General features: G+C 44.1%; 1 protein-coding gene across 1 annotated transcript in view; it reads right to left on the reverse strand.

Moving 5' to 3' along the window:
• Positions 1 to 63: 63 nt before the first annotated feature.
• herc1 (HECT and RLD domain containing E3 ubiquitin protein ligase family member 1) overlaps positions 64 to 15,075 on the reverse strand; it is a 78,813-nt gene continuing 63,801 nt past the window's right edge. The window contains 11 exon segments of the mRNA XM_038701101.1: positions 64 to 733; positions 2,393 to 2,698; positions 3,994 to 4,146; positions 7,321 to 7,573; positions 9,866 to 9,903; positions 9,905 to 9,943; positions 10,065 to 10,230; positions 10,324 to 10,493; positions 10,630 to 10,799; positions 11,242 to 11,380; positions 14,515 to 14,684. Coding sequence (XP_038557029.1) covers positions 548 to 733; positions 2,393 to 2,698; positions 3,994 to 4,146; positions 7,321 to 7,573; positions 9,866 to 9,903; positions 9,905 to 9,943; positions 10,065 to 10,230; positions 10,324 to 10,493; positions 10,630 to 10,799; positions 11,242 to 11,380; positions 14,515 to 14,684 — 1,790 coding nt within the window. The 3' untranslated portion in view covers positions 64 to 547.

The following is a 15,075-nucleotide window of genomic DNA, read 5'->3' on the forward strand; positions in this document are numbered from 1 at the left end:
TGTCTTTCTTCCCCCCCCCCCCCAACAGTTTTAAACAGCAAACCTCAGTAAAGAGACAACAGGTCAGTTATGCAGCATTTATTGTTTGTTTTTTTTCGTATGCTTTGGGAAACTCGGCATAGGCAACGAAAACAATAAATATGGATATTATGCAAAACATTTTCCTAATGAAGCATTTTACACAATGTACAATATTCTCCAACATCTTGCCTGAATATTCTATACACATCTCCAAACAAATAAACATACCTCCATGCAGAAACCCTGAAAATGGGATGTGGAGTAATGGGAAAAATAATTAACACTAAATGCACTTCTCGTGTGGATTTTTGTGTAATTTAAAAACCTGCTAATAAACCACAAGGAGAAATGAAAATCTGTGCCGTTTTAAAGTAAATTAAAATGGATTTAAAAAGTGGCCTTTCTGCTCAGGAGTTCCCTACAACTGGTGCATCGATGACGAAGCATCTCTGGGTTTGTGTGACGTTCAGATAAGACGGTCCGTGCCCGGTCGCTCCCGGGACTGTAATGTGCGGAAACGCCTGCATCAGTAGTCCGTGTCTGAGCCCTCTGCGTTGTCCACGTTACGGGAGAGCATGTAGTTGTCCATGTCGATGGAGCGGCAGTTGTTGATGGCGTAGCGCAGCCGCTCAGCCATGACGGCCTGGCTGGAGTAGGGAGGCAGACGCAGCTGGAAGAAACAGGTCTGAGAGGTGGGCAGGCTGTCGTACGGCTGTGGAGAGGCACAGAAACATCCGTGAAATGGACCCTTTAACTCAGAGGCAGGCACAACAATGAAGTCAGTAGAAATCCTTCAAAAACCCGGCCTTTCTCGCCAGATCAAGCCTCCTTGCTCTCCGTTAACTAAAAAAACATTTAGTTTGCACCTTGGGTTCAACAGGAAATGCATCACATAATAAGGCCCCTACATTAATGGCCTCCTACAAGTCGGGCCCACAGCTGCTGAGGAAATGCCACATTAGCAGCGAGATTGGTCAGCTCAGACTTGCGTTTTCTCCTACATGTTTCCAACGCCGGTGAGGAGAGTTGGGTGTTAAGTTGAAGAAACTTGTGTAAAGAAGACTACAAAGTAGGGCCGTTTTGTAAAGGTTCATACCTTTCAATATCGATAATATCACGGTAAGTATCATTATTTCTTTAAAGTTTAAAGGCTGATTGTTGCTCCTGAGTGAAAGTTGAAGAACCCTGATGGTTAATTGTGGTTTAAACTTGATGCAGTGGATCACTTCACAAATCTGAGGCAGAACATTCAAAACAATTATGATAAAATCTTTGTCAACAAATATGCACGAGTAAAATTAAGTAAAAGCTTTTTTCAGTCCCTTTTCCAAAATAAACATCTCAATATGCATGATTCTACTGAATAAAACAAACATTTGTAGAATATTTATTTAACACTTGTTATATTGTTATTGAAATTATTAAAATATTATTAATATCGCATCATTATAGTTTTATTGTCCAGCTCTACTATAAAGTGATCTAAACTAGCTTAAAATCTACTGTTGCTACACAGGTGAACTAGAAATCTAAATCCACGTCATAGGGTTACTGCTGCCAACTTCGATCAAGGATATATTCACGTATTCGGTTTCGCTGCGTGTCACACTGAGCGGGATAGCTCAAATAAAATCTCGGTGTGATTCCAGCACAGAAAGATAATATGATAACAGATCACGTGTAGACACAAGTCAACTACCATCTGTTCATGTTCCCTAAGTGCACTGTGGGAAATGCACACACAGTTTTCTTTCTGTGAATCAAAAGAGATGATCTTTACCACTTTCGTGTCTGTAAGTACAGCGATGAAGCTTAGCTTAGCATAAATACACCTACCAACACCCCTAATTTGGTCGTTTCTAGACAAACGGTAAAAGGTGCAGACCTCCGGATAAGGACCTGTGTTGCACCCTCTCTCTCTCTCTTTGTTTCCTGTCTGCCTCTATACTGTCCTATCTTGCCTGCACAGAACCTCAGTCCAGTCCTCTAGCACAGCAGTTCTCAAAGTCGGGTCAGCAAGAAGGGGAGTAATTTATTTTCACTGTAATTCCATCCATAAGTAACACAATGACAGAATACATGATTAGTTTGGTCTTTGGCATTTTCATCAATAAAACATCTAAAAAGCAAAAATTCATCAGACTCTGGGACCAAATCTTATCCAATTTGGGGTCCATGGTCTTATTTGTGTCAGTTTAGGGGTCCCTGACATGACAAAGTTGAGAACCGCTGCTCTAGTAACTAAGGAAAAGGTTAATTTCACTGTTCAGTGCCTAAAATATCCCCTGAAGTGTAAAATACTGGAGCTATCCTTAAATGTCTGGACATAACTCCTGACAAAGCGTCATCTCACCGGTCCCGATCCACTCACCCTGTCCACCTTCATGATCTGAAACCTCTGAGAGATGTCGGCCGTGTTGGCGGGCAGCCTCGAGCGTCCGGAGACGAAGCGCATGAAGAGGACCCGCTCCTCGTTGGAGAACTCCTCCAGGGTCTGCCAGAACCACTGCACCAGCGAGTGCTGCTCGTCCACCTCCCTGTAGCGCACCACCTTCTTCAGCACGTCGCAGCAGATCTCGGGCATGCCGCACACCATCTGCTCCAGCTGCTTGGCCGTCAGCAGGGAGAGCAGCGGCACCGGCACGATCCACGACATGCCCTCACGCACCGCCGCCACCTGAGAGGAGGAGCGACAGGAGAGGGGCTTCATGTCTGCATCGTCATCATTCATTAAAGGGCTGTTTCACCCGATGTACAAAAAGATCAAGGTCATCACTACGCAGCCATGCAGAGAGAAACATCCGTCTCCACCAAACAAGGCAGCCGAGTAGAAACAACCACTTTTATTTTGAGGTAACTACGGTAACGGTCTGTTTCTGTCACTAGTTTGTGAGAAGGTGATTAGGCTAGCCGCGCCTACATTTGGAGAGCACACGTATTCCAGCCTTTACGGTAAGTGAAGCATCCCAGAGCGAGCTGACAGGCAGGTTAGAGACTTTATCTTTATTCAGTTTGTCTCTTTAGTATGAAGAGAGGCTGTGAAGTCTTCATGTTACGCCGGACGAGAACCACATACAACATTATTTATCAAACCGGGTCGGACTGGATGAATTTAGCGCGAGGAGGAAACACATGTGACAACGTCCGGTTTTCAAAATAAGGTGTCTGTACAGGATCTGTACAGGATGGAAATAAGATTAATTGGATTGTATTCACAGAAAGTATAAAACATATTACGTGTCCATTAAACCTAAATAAAACAACAACAATAAAATGTTCGGGAAATTAGTTTTTCTATTTTCTATTATTTGATTTTGGGTTGCTGGAAAAACATTAAATAAATTGGTTGACTTTAGTTGTTGTTTCATCACCATTTATAGATATACTCTGGGTTTATGATCAAAGATTGTGGATAATTACTATTATTTGTTTCAGGAGAAACTATTTGCTGTTGAATTTTTCAGAGCTTTGAGCAGCTGCTGCTGAATTCTTTTTGCATCCGCTACCCTCCCGTCTTGTGTTTGTGTCTGGTAGTTTTGGAAATGAACGCTTTCAGCACCACAAATAAGATTATATTTGCCTCCAAAATGAAACTTAAACTATCTGCATGGTCAGATAACACTTCAGAGGTTAAGTGAGAAATAAGTGCTTTTCTAATCGGGGTGAACCGACCCTTTAAACCAGTGAGATTTCTGTAAATTAAAAAACATTCCACTTATCTAAACTACAACAAGAAGAGGATATCTAAAGCTGAAGAGCTGTTTTCCGCCTGCTTCAGTCTGTCAGGGTCAGATTAACTTTGTTACCTCATAATGAGACCGTGAAACACGATACTCCAAAATCACTTTCTGTATCTGCGCTGATCCTGAATCCTTCAGGCAGATGAGTGAACATGACACACTCTTAAAACAGACGTGTCGTTACACTCGGTCACCTCCAGGCTCTAACACCGGATCAGAGTTTTACCCGTACCTGTCGATCGATTTCATGCAGCCTGTACTCAATAGCTCGTTCCACGTATTCCTTCCTGTTGGAGAAAGTGAGAGGGATGCTGTTTCCTCCCGGGATGATGGGCACCATCTTGCCGTCTGCACTCTGCCCGACAAAGGAATCCAGAGGAATCATCTGGAAGAGAAACAACAAATACATAAATAACTGTACTACTGTTAGTGGACTTTACATGTATCACTATTCATTTTAAAGACACCTATTTTAATTAAAAAAGTACCCTGTGGAGTTTTTGACCTCTAGTAGCACAGAAGCAAAGCAAGACTCTGCTCGATTAAAGCCATTTTAAAAGGGAGTTTTAAAAGCTTCATGAGGAAGGGAATGCACTCAGCATGAGACCTCAAAGATACACACAATGGTGAGAAACAGTGAAAGGAAACGGAAATAAAACTCTGCAGGGTGCTTTTAACTCCTGCAATACTTTAAACAAACTTGTCTATAAAAGCTTTCTTTCTAGTGAATGCCGACGTAGCAAATAATCTATCCACTGGCCTGGCAAGCAACAAGAGATTATAACACACAGCACACGCAGCAACAATCTGTTAAATTATTTTCTGCTGATCAATCCCCATTTCAGCTCTAGTTGATACTGAATGTAAGTAGCTTATAGGGGTGTGGAAGGTAATAGAGTTTTAGATGCATCGCGATGCGGACTTGGACGATTATGAATTTTTTGCTGCTAGTTCAAGTTCGTTTGTCATTCATCCACATATCGAGCACACAAATGAACGAAATGCCGTTTCTCAAGGCCCATGGCGCTCAACACGAGATTACAATAATCAACTTACAAGACAAGAAACAAACATGTAACTACACTAAACGAGACAAAAAAAAAGGAACAGATGTATTAAGGCGGAGTGAACGTGGTTTGGCTGGAGCACGTATCTGACTCTCTACTAATAACAACAGCAGCATCAGAAATAAAAATAGCAGCAGGTCAGTAATAACGCTGTAATAATGGGATAATGCTATGCAATGTTACATTTACATGAAGTATCATTAAATATCTGCATTACTTAATAAATACTTACAAATACTTTGCTTTAAAAGTACCAAATAGTCACAGAGTGAGAAAAATACATCTTTATCCTGTTCGTTTTACAGTCACATCGTAGCCTCATAATCGTAATGAGGATGCCTAGAAATCAAATCGTGAGACCAGTGAATATTCACACCCCTAGTAGCTTTCATGGCATGGATTAAAGCCCCGCCGGCAGATACCGATATCGAGATTGAGAGTTAAAATATAATATATCGTCCGACAGCCTTTCTTTTAAAACATAAAACACAAAACACATGACATAAACAAACGATCTTGAAATAAATCCTTTAGCTTTGTTTTTGTTAATAATGGTGACCAAGATAAACACTGAGTGGTTTGCCGCTAAATGAATAAATTCTAATGTTTCCATTTTGTAAATCTGGTTGTTAAAAAGTTTTGACCAAGACACTGTGCGTAGTCAGAAGACGACGTTACAGTCAGAAATTTAAATTACCTAACAACATCTTCTTGTTAGAGACCGATACAAATATGTCTGCAATCATTTACTGGCTCTATTGTCAGACAAAACCATAAAAGTGACATCGAGTTCTTTTAAACTGTTCAACAAACACTCAACCAGAGCATGTAATCCTCTTCTTGGGATTCAGCACTATTTAGTGATGTTGTTTCGCAACACTCGTCTGTAAAAGCTGGATGAATAATGACGCAACCAAACGGTTACAAAAGCTGAAATTTATCTATTAATTTGTTCTCTGGCCTGAGAAAGCAACAAGAGATTAGAATATCCCGGTAAGACATCGGACAGCTTGTCTGGCAGAATTCACACCAAAGCCAACAAAAAAAGGTGGACAAGGAGATTCTATCTCTCTTTCTCTCTCCCTCCTTTCACGCCAAAGCAGCAGATGCAGCCCCTTCCTCCCCCCACCACCAACTCGGCCTGGCTGATGGAGCCGGCTGAAGCAGTGTTGTGGCTCCAAACCCCCCCTTCCTTCTCTTCTGGGAGCGGGGCCAAGTCTCCGCGAGGCAGGACCTGCTGCATCAACAGCGGCCCTGGCATTCCTGCAGGCCGGGGCTTTGCAGCAGTGCAGGGGTTGTTTGAGGTTGTTTGGACAGAAGAGGGGCTCCGGGATATGTTAGCTTTCTGCTGCTAGAGCCAGCCTGTGGGCTCTGGGTGTGGCGGGAGGGGGTGTGCGGTCTGTGTCAGTAATGGCCGTGTCTGGCTGCAGATGCGCTGATGTTTTATCAGTGTTGGGAGAGGAACAGTCTGTACCAGAGCCAGGAAGAGGAGAGGCAGCCTCAGCTGAGCTCTGAGTGCTGGTGTTTCAAAAGCCCCCCCCCCACAGTGGGGCTTACATCAAGCTTTCACAATGCTTACAGCTGGTTACAGCCACATTACTGTCACTATTTTCTCGAGTCTGGAATGTGAACAGAGCTTCGGAGCAACGTTCGGCTGGTTAATGTTCAACTCTGTCAGCTGTAAACAGGATTAACCTCCTATAAATCACATCGTGTTCCCTGCTGGCTCCTGTTAGCGCTGCCTGGTTGTGGTGTGGCCGTGGTATGTGACATCATTTAAAGTCTGTTTTTTTGTGTGCGACGGTTGGGAATAAAAAACAGGCTCATGAGGCCTCTTATTATCTTCCAAGCAGCACGCGTGTGATTCTGATGAATCAAACGTTCACATGGCTGAGGAGAGGTAAACATGCTGCCCACACTGTCAAAACAATTATCAGTCATCCTGGAAGCCTTTAGTGTTAGTGTGCTGTGGGAGCCTCAGATTAAGTTAAGTCTGATCTGCAGCAAGTGAGGAGATGGAAGGGCGGCGGCTGTGTGTAACTGGTATTTACTGCTGAGCCTTCGAGGAGGTGAAACGACGCTCATTCAATTTTTATTTGCAGTAAAAATTTCCAATGTGACGAAGCCAAAGACAAATTTATTTACATTCCCACATCGTAAATCCAGTCTCTATGTGCACACTCAGGCAGCTGTGATGTTTGCCTTTTCTGTAAATTTCCTTTATGCCATATTTCTAATAAATGACACTTGCTTGTAGCACAAAATCATTTTAGTTGTTTAAATGTTAAAAGTTTTATAAATTATGGCCCCCCCATCACACCTGGGTCGTAATTTCCCTTCTCTCTCCTTTAAAAATGCATCTTTCTATAGTTGGGTGAAAAGACGAGACCATATAATTTACTATCATTATATATATATGACAATATAAAACTACATATTCTGTCAGATCATCTACTCAAACCTAATAGAAGACGATGCAAAAATTCACCAACCTCATGGAAATTATCCTCGGTGATGCCACTGTCTTCAATGTGAAGAATGCTTTTGAGCGTCTGCACATAAAGGAGGTCCACTTCCTCCAGATCCTCCAACATTAGGGGGATGCAGCACAGCTGTTTCCACACCAGGGGAGCCAGGTGCAGGTCCAGGGGCTTCTTGGTGCGGATGGCCACGCCCATCAGGATGCCCAGGAACTTGAACTGGAGCATGTGCTCATCCAGGCACGCAGACGGGTTCAGGAGGAACCTGGGAAGACCAAAGATGGAGACATCTTTTTCAACATTTTGTTTTGAAAGGATGACTTTAAGAGGACACTACTTGAGTCGGACAGTGCCGGTGATGGAGCTGGACGCAGACACGAGAAGAACCTACGCAAATTATAGATTTACATTATTAAAAATACGCACTTGTGCAACGAGAGTCAAATGAACACATTTAATTTATGGAGGCTTGTTTTATGCTACATGAAAGGTTTTTTTTTTTTACAGGTCTTATAATATTGTTTTTCCGTTGTCAAATAATGCTAAGACAGGAGATTAATCTATTCCAAAATATGAAATATTAAGGTTTCAGTAATGATATTCCAGCTTGTTAAACGTTATGACAGTAACAGTGTTTGTTCTTGTTTCTAGAGTTTATTTTGAAAACAGACAGAAAAGCAGGGTTCCTACATATTTTCCAGACTCAAAACTCAGTAGATTCAAACAATATTATATATTTAGACTATATTTGAGTCAGTCCCTCAAGGACTTCGCAGGCATTCTTAGTGATTGCTGCGGCAGCTTTTCTAAATTTTTTAAATGAAAGTTGTTTTGGGGCGTATTTTTGCGATGAAACTGTGGGAATAAGTGAAAACTGCGGATGTGGATTTGATTTCTTTTAACTTTAGAATTCTAGTTGAATCATTAAACAGTTCCTCCAGGATTTTGCGGGTCCACCCCTAACCCTGCATATTTAAACCAGCTTACCTTGATTCTTAAACGCATGCAGTTGACCAGAATGCAACAGCCTGTTTCACAGTGATTTGTCTCGTCTGACATCCTCAATGCGTTTCTGCCATTCTCCGTATCTTTAGCGGTGGCAAAGTATTTTTCCTGATTTCCCTTTTATGTTTGACCACAATACTGCGCGTTTAACGGTTTAACCCCGCTTTGGTAAAGACGATCCGGATCATTTTTTTGAAAGTCCTCCACTGTTTGGCAAATGTTTCTTTTGCGGGAAACGGCGATGATGGGTCGAATTTGCAGAAAAGTTGAGGCGATTGGTCAAAATTGCAAGTCACGCTGAATTTACGGGGATTTGTTGAATTTGTTTTAATAGTAGGGCTTTGGGGGGAAAAAAAATCTAATTGCGATTTTTCTGCCAGATATTGCGATTACGATTCGATTTGCAAGTTTTTGTTTGTTTTAAGTTTTGCCAAAGTTCAATATTCACTGCCAGTCTATTTCTGACGAAAGCCGCGTCAAGCAGCACAGAGCTGGTGAACAAGGCAGGAAGTCAGACACCGAACGGCAGAGAGAATCCGGTCGATTTTCAAAATAAAACACCTTGTGCAGACTCCCGATTGTACATCAACAATAAACACAGTTAAACAGAAAAAACAAGAAACAATTTAACTACACAGCTATTTAACCATAGTAGAAGCACAAAAATCAAGGACAACTGAACAAATAAGCAAAATCTGAACAAGTCAGCAAAATCAGGCAGGCAAAACACTCTTATTCTGAAGTGCTCCATGTGGATATGTAATGTTAGCCTGCAGAGAGCAGAGCGGGCTCACAGAGAGCTGTTAACTCTAGTTGAAGCGCACAAAATGACAAATTAACAACGTGTAGGCTAAACGCTCCGCTGCTGAAACACTTCAGTGTGAGTTGACGCCGGACAAAAACGGCGGCACAGCCGCTGCCTGCGTCTGTTCGGCTAACACCAAATGTAAACATTTTCCTCCACTTTCTTTTCTGACTGGTGAGCAGATCTGTCACACAAGGATGACATCGGAATGAATCTGTAACCGCATGACTGTTTAAAACAGTCAGATGCGAAGAATAATTAACCTACAATTAATCGCTGTCTTCACAATTAGCTGATCGCCTTCTTTCAAATCGCAATTACGATTTGAAAACGATTAATCGTTCAGCCCTAATTAATAGCTGCGATCGCTGGTGGGCAAAATCCTGGAGGGACTGAGTAGCTAGATGTTTATTATGTAAATAAATAGTTTAAGTAAGTAAGTAAGTAAGTAAGTCCAACTTTTAACATGGATGTTACAAACTAACCGGTGCTACCTATACTCCCCAAACATACTGAATAAATATTATTTGTCCAAAAATTTGTTGAAAACAGTTAAATTGTTTAATTTTCTTTGCAGTTTTGTTTATTCAATGTGCCAATGGAAACGACGATGCACGCTGCCATAAAGGTTTCCTTCTGCAGAAAAGCCAGTCCTTTCTCAAATCTCTAATCTTTCAGAGCAGTAGGGCATTCAGTGTGGACGGTCAGAATCAATAACGACTGGTCCACATCCTCCTTTTTCCTCACCTGTCTCTGTTGTAGCCGACCTCCGCTGTGGCGTTGGGGGGAGGGGATGAGCAGGTCGACCACGCCCGTCTCCAACTCCTACAAATACATACACAGGACAAACGGAGAGAAACATCACTTTATCATCAGACAACCAATAAACTCCAGGCTTATAAAGAGTCACTTTAACAGATTGAGCACTTGACAGATGGGTCCATACCTGGCACATCTCTGTGATGGTATCATCAAAGACCCCCCCTGCGTCATCAGCCCCCTCTCCCACCAGTTTGACCTTCCAGGCCCTCGAGGGCAGTCGAAGGTCCGAGGCGTTAAGCTTCACAACCTGGCGAGCGATCTGCACAAAGATCGGTTTACACTTCCGACCCCTGCAGAGGGTTAAAGGATAAAAAAAATAATTCCCAAGGTGTACTGGTGCCAAATAAGTATGTGTCAAAGAAAAAGTCCTGTGAAGTACTGACCGTGTGGAAATCCGCTTGACAGTGATCTGGGGCCCGTAGTTCTTGCCCTGCACCATGGTCTTGCCTATGGAGCGCACCATGGGCAGAGTGTACACTCTGGGGGCCAACAGGGGCCTCAACTGACCCTGAACAATCCCCCAAGTACCAGCGTTGTAGTGGGACGTACAGCTCTGCAGAGTAAGAATTACATTTACGTCATTACATATTGTAATACAGTGTGAGATGCAGCTTTTACTGCTTGTGTAACATCTTCTCAAGGCATCCAATTTTACATCCTAAATTTCAAATCCCTGGTTCTTTGCCTACCTGGTTGTTGGGACTGAGGTTGAGCAGTCTCCACGAGGAGTACATGAGGTCGGAGAAGTGGTAGAGGAGTCGTAGGCGAGCCCTCACCGCCTCGATGCTGACCTCTTTCAGCCCGTTGTACTGAGGAGGCACCGCCACAGGAAGACCCAACTGCAGAGGAACCGACGAGCCTGAGTACGAGAGGAGGACGGGGCAGGGAGGTATTACAAGAGGGACAAGAGGTTGAGGAGGAAAGAAAGTATAAATTAAATTTGCAAATACAATCAATTACACTGAACACAGGATTCTTAGTAGTTAAACAAAGTTTCAAAAACTGTACATACATTTATTTTCTACTTTGCTATCACATAAAAATAATCATTTGGGACATGCTCTAACTCTGGAGCTTTCAATCCCCAATACATGAAATTCCTAAATGTTTATTCACCAAACAATGGCGGTGCCTCATCTGACAACAATGTGCTGTGCCCCAGTCTGGTATTTACTACACATCCCAGCAGCACCGCAGGGAATCTGACCTCTAAGATAACATGTCTGGCCATTAAACAGCAGTGCCGCGGCGGGGGGGGGGGCTTTAAGTTGCACGTTAGGACGAGTGAGTGTGTGTCTAACCTGGCGCTCGAGGCGGCACAGAGGGAGCCGTCCATGCAGCACTGTGGCAGCGTCCAGCGGAGATCTGGTGGATGTTTTTGCCCTGCAGCACTGTCACCACTGTAGGTTCTCTGACATGGTTGGTGTGGCCCAGACCCAACTACAAAAAGGTACAGTTCAAAGTCACAGGAATTAAATTATTTATAATAAGATAGCACCCAAGCAAGTGCATATAAAACCTGATGAAACCTTTAAGAAGCACACAGAGTAACATTTTTAAATGGATCCTCATTCAGTCATTACGTATACTGTCAGGCTATAAACTCAATAGCTCTTATAACAATATAACAAGACAAGACAATATAACTCAAGGTCCACTTCTACCAAAGCGTCCAACCACATAACACAGGCTTCATCAGTGAATAGAGAATCTGACTCCAGAGACAGCTCCATTAAAATTGAGCTGATAGTAAATGGTAGCTAACAGAGGAGGGATCAGGATCCGTCCTGACAGAGGGATCCCTCCTCAGTTCACTGTTACGTTTTTTTTTGCTTTTTGAGTTTTTCCTCATTCAAATTTGTCATTTGTGATATTGGGCCATAAATAAATAAAACTGACTCGACTTGCTGATTGAGACTGACACATGTCACTGAGAGGTCTGTCAAAACGCTTGTGTTAAGTGTTTTTTGTCAGATTGCTGTTTCCAAGATCAAGATTGACACATTAGAGCTCTTAAAACTGTATGTTTCAGATTATTTTTGAGAGACAATTCTGCTAGATTTAGTTTCTCAATATAAACAATCAGACGTATGAATAGTTTTTATCTTGTAATATCCATAAACCTGCTTAAAGTTTCATTCTACAAGATACTTCTGTTTCCACATCACATTGTACAAGTAAGAACAATGCTTTGAATGTATCTGGGTTCCACGACTACATGTCTGATGTCTTAAATTTCTGAATAGATGACACATGATCCCAACCATCCCGATCCCTCGGGTGATTTGCAAAAATAAACATGTACAATACAATTTTGTACAATTCCCACCTTCCATCGAAAAATCCGCAGGGGTCGGGTGCGCTGCCACATGGGTGGCAGAGTAGGTTCGGGGCCTCGATGGACAGAGTATTTGGCCTTCTTGGAGACCCTGAACGGAGTTCTGTATGGGGCTCCAGTAGGGGAATCCATAGTTCTGCTGGGAGACTTCAACGCGCATGTGGGCAATGATGGAGATACCTGGAAATGCGTGATCGGGAGGAACGGCCCCCCTGATCTGAACCCGAGTGGGTGTTTGTTGTTATACTTCTGTGCTAGTCATGGATTGTCTATAACGAACACCATGTTCGAACATAAGGATGCTCATAAGTGTACGTGGTATCAGAGCACCCTAGGCCGAAGATCGATTTTGTAATTGTTTCATCTGATTTGAGGCCGCATGTTTCGGACACTCAGGTGAAGAGAGGGGCGAAGCTGTCGACTGATCACCATCTGGTGGTGAGTTGGGTCAAGGGGTGGGGGAAAGAGTCTGGACAGACCCAGTAAGGCCAAATGGGTAGTGCGGGTGAACTGGGAACGTCTGGAGGAGGCCCCTGTCCGTGAGATCTTAAACTCAAACCTCTGGCGGAGCTTTTCTGGCATCCCTGTGGAGGTTGGGGACATTGAACAGGAATGGGCAATGTTCAAAGCCTCTATTGCTGAAGCAGCAGTGGGAGGCTCTGGTCTCAAGGTCTTAGGTGCCTCAAGGGGCGGTAGCCCTCGTGGTGGACACCAGTGGTCAGGGAAGCCATCCGACTGAAGAAGGAGGACTTGCGGGATTTGTTGTCTTGGAGGACTCCGGAGGCGGTTGCAAGCCACTGACAGGATGCTGTGGCAGATGCAAAACAGCGTGGGGGAAGCTCGGAGAAGACATGGAGAAGGACTTTTGGTCAGCACCAAAGTGTTTCTGTAGAACTGTCCGCCACCTCAGGAGGGGGAAGCTAGGGAACCGTCCAAGCTGTGTACAGTAAGGATGGGACCCTGTTGACCTCAACTGGGGAGGTAATTGGGCGGTGGAAGGAACACTTTGAGGAACCAATCCTGTTTGTGACAGTCATGGACAGGATATCGAGGCGTAGTCGTGGCGAGGAGGGGCTGCGGTTCGGGGCTTGGGATCTCGTCACTGCTTTTTGCGGATGATGTGGTCCTGATAGCATCATCGGTCCGTGACCTTCAGCTCTCACTGGATCGATTCACAGCAGAGTGTGAAGCGGTTGGGATGAGGATTAGCACCTCTAAATCTGCCATGGTTCTCAGCAGGAAACCGGTGGAGTGCCAACTCCAGGTAGGGAATGAGTCCTTACCCCAAGTGAAGGAGTTCAAGTACCTCGGGGTCCTGTTCACGAGTGAGGGGAGACTGGAGCAGGAGACTGGCCGGAGAATCGGAGCAGCAGGGGCGGTATTGCACTCGCTTTATCGCACCATTGTGACGAAAAGAGAGCTGAGGCGTGAGGCAAAGCTCTCGATCTATCGGTCAATTTTCGTTCCTACCCTCACCTATGGTCATGAAGGCTGGTTCATGACCGAAAGAACAAGCGGCCGAAATGGGTTTCCTCAGGCGGGTGGCTGGTGTCTTCCTTAGAGATAGGGTGAGAAGCTCGGCCATCCGCGAGGAGCTCAGAGTAGAGCCGCTGCTCCTTTGCGCTGAAAGGAGCCAGTTGAGGTGTTTTGGGCATCTGGTAAGGATGCCTCCCGGACGCCTCCCTAGGGAGGTGTTCCAGGCACGTCCAGCTGGGAGGAGGCCTCGGGGAAGACCCAGGACTAGGTGGAGAGATTATATCTCCACACTGGCCTGGGAACACCTTGGGATCCCCCAGTCAGAGCTGGTTAATGTGGCTCGGGAAAGAGAAGTTTGGGGTCCCCTGCTGGAGCTGCTGCCCCCGCGACCCGACCCCGGATAAGCGGATGAAGATGGATGGATGGATGGATGGCAGGCATTTTTTTCAGATAAAATTAATTATGCAATAAATTAATAAAAATGTTGGTTCATTTTCTGACAACTGTTTAATCAACTTATTGTTTTAGGTAGTAAGTAGGTAATAAGATTATTTGTAACATGTTATAAAGTTTTAAAGCTATAAAAACACGATGCTGACTTTAAATTTAGATTGTGTATTTCTACTTAACGGAACATCCATTATTCCAGACAAGACGCTGGCTGAAGGTTATAAATAGTTTCCTCAATTTGCCTTTGTTGGCTCTGTTTTGCAATATCACTGAGTGACAACCTCTCAGGGTGGGTGGGTCAGCAGGTTACCTGTCCCTCTGAGTTGCTGCCCCAGGTGTAAACGTCTCCCGTGGAGGAGAGCACCAGCGTGTGTTCAGCTCCTACAGCGACATCCTGGATGTGGACCCCTGAAAGAGCCGGAACCTGCTGGGGCCGGTTGTGGTTCCTGGCTCGGCCTTCTGGCAAGCCAATTAGACGATCTGCAGCAGGGGAATAACAAATATTTGAATGTTAAAGGTCCTATTTTATGCAAAATGCTCTTTCTCATGTCCCCACACTTTTTTCTCCTGCTCAGTGTTTTAGATTATATGTGTGCAAACACGCCGTTTGAATTTGGCTCCCTTCATGACATCATGAACAGATCTGTTTAGCACAGGACCTCCTCTGGCTTTTACGGTTATGAAGGAAAGGTGAATATTTTCTGGTTTTCCCTTTGATGTGCTCCGGCTGCTCTGCATTAACTCTCCATGATTTACGAAGTTTCCTTATGGACAGATAGCTGTACTTGATGCTAAAGCTACAGTAAACGCTAGCTGCTGCTAGCGGTAGCTCCTGTTATCAGCTGTCTCGAACTGGGCACTCCCAGCGGTC

The sequence above is a fragment of the Micropterus salmoides genome, unplaced genomic scaffold, assembly GCF_014851395.1.
Source record: "Micropterus salmoides isolate LMB-PRFRI ecotype aquatic unplaced genomic scaffold, ASM1485139v1 Ms_hic_scaffold_6, whole genome shotgun sequence".
In the NCBI taxonomy this organism is placed as follows: Eukaryota; Metazoa; Chordata; class Actinopteri; order Centrarchiformes; family Centrarchidae; genus Micropterus; species Micropterus salmoides.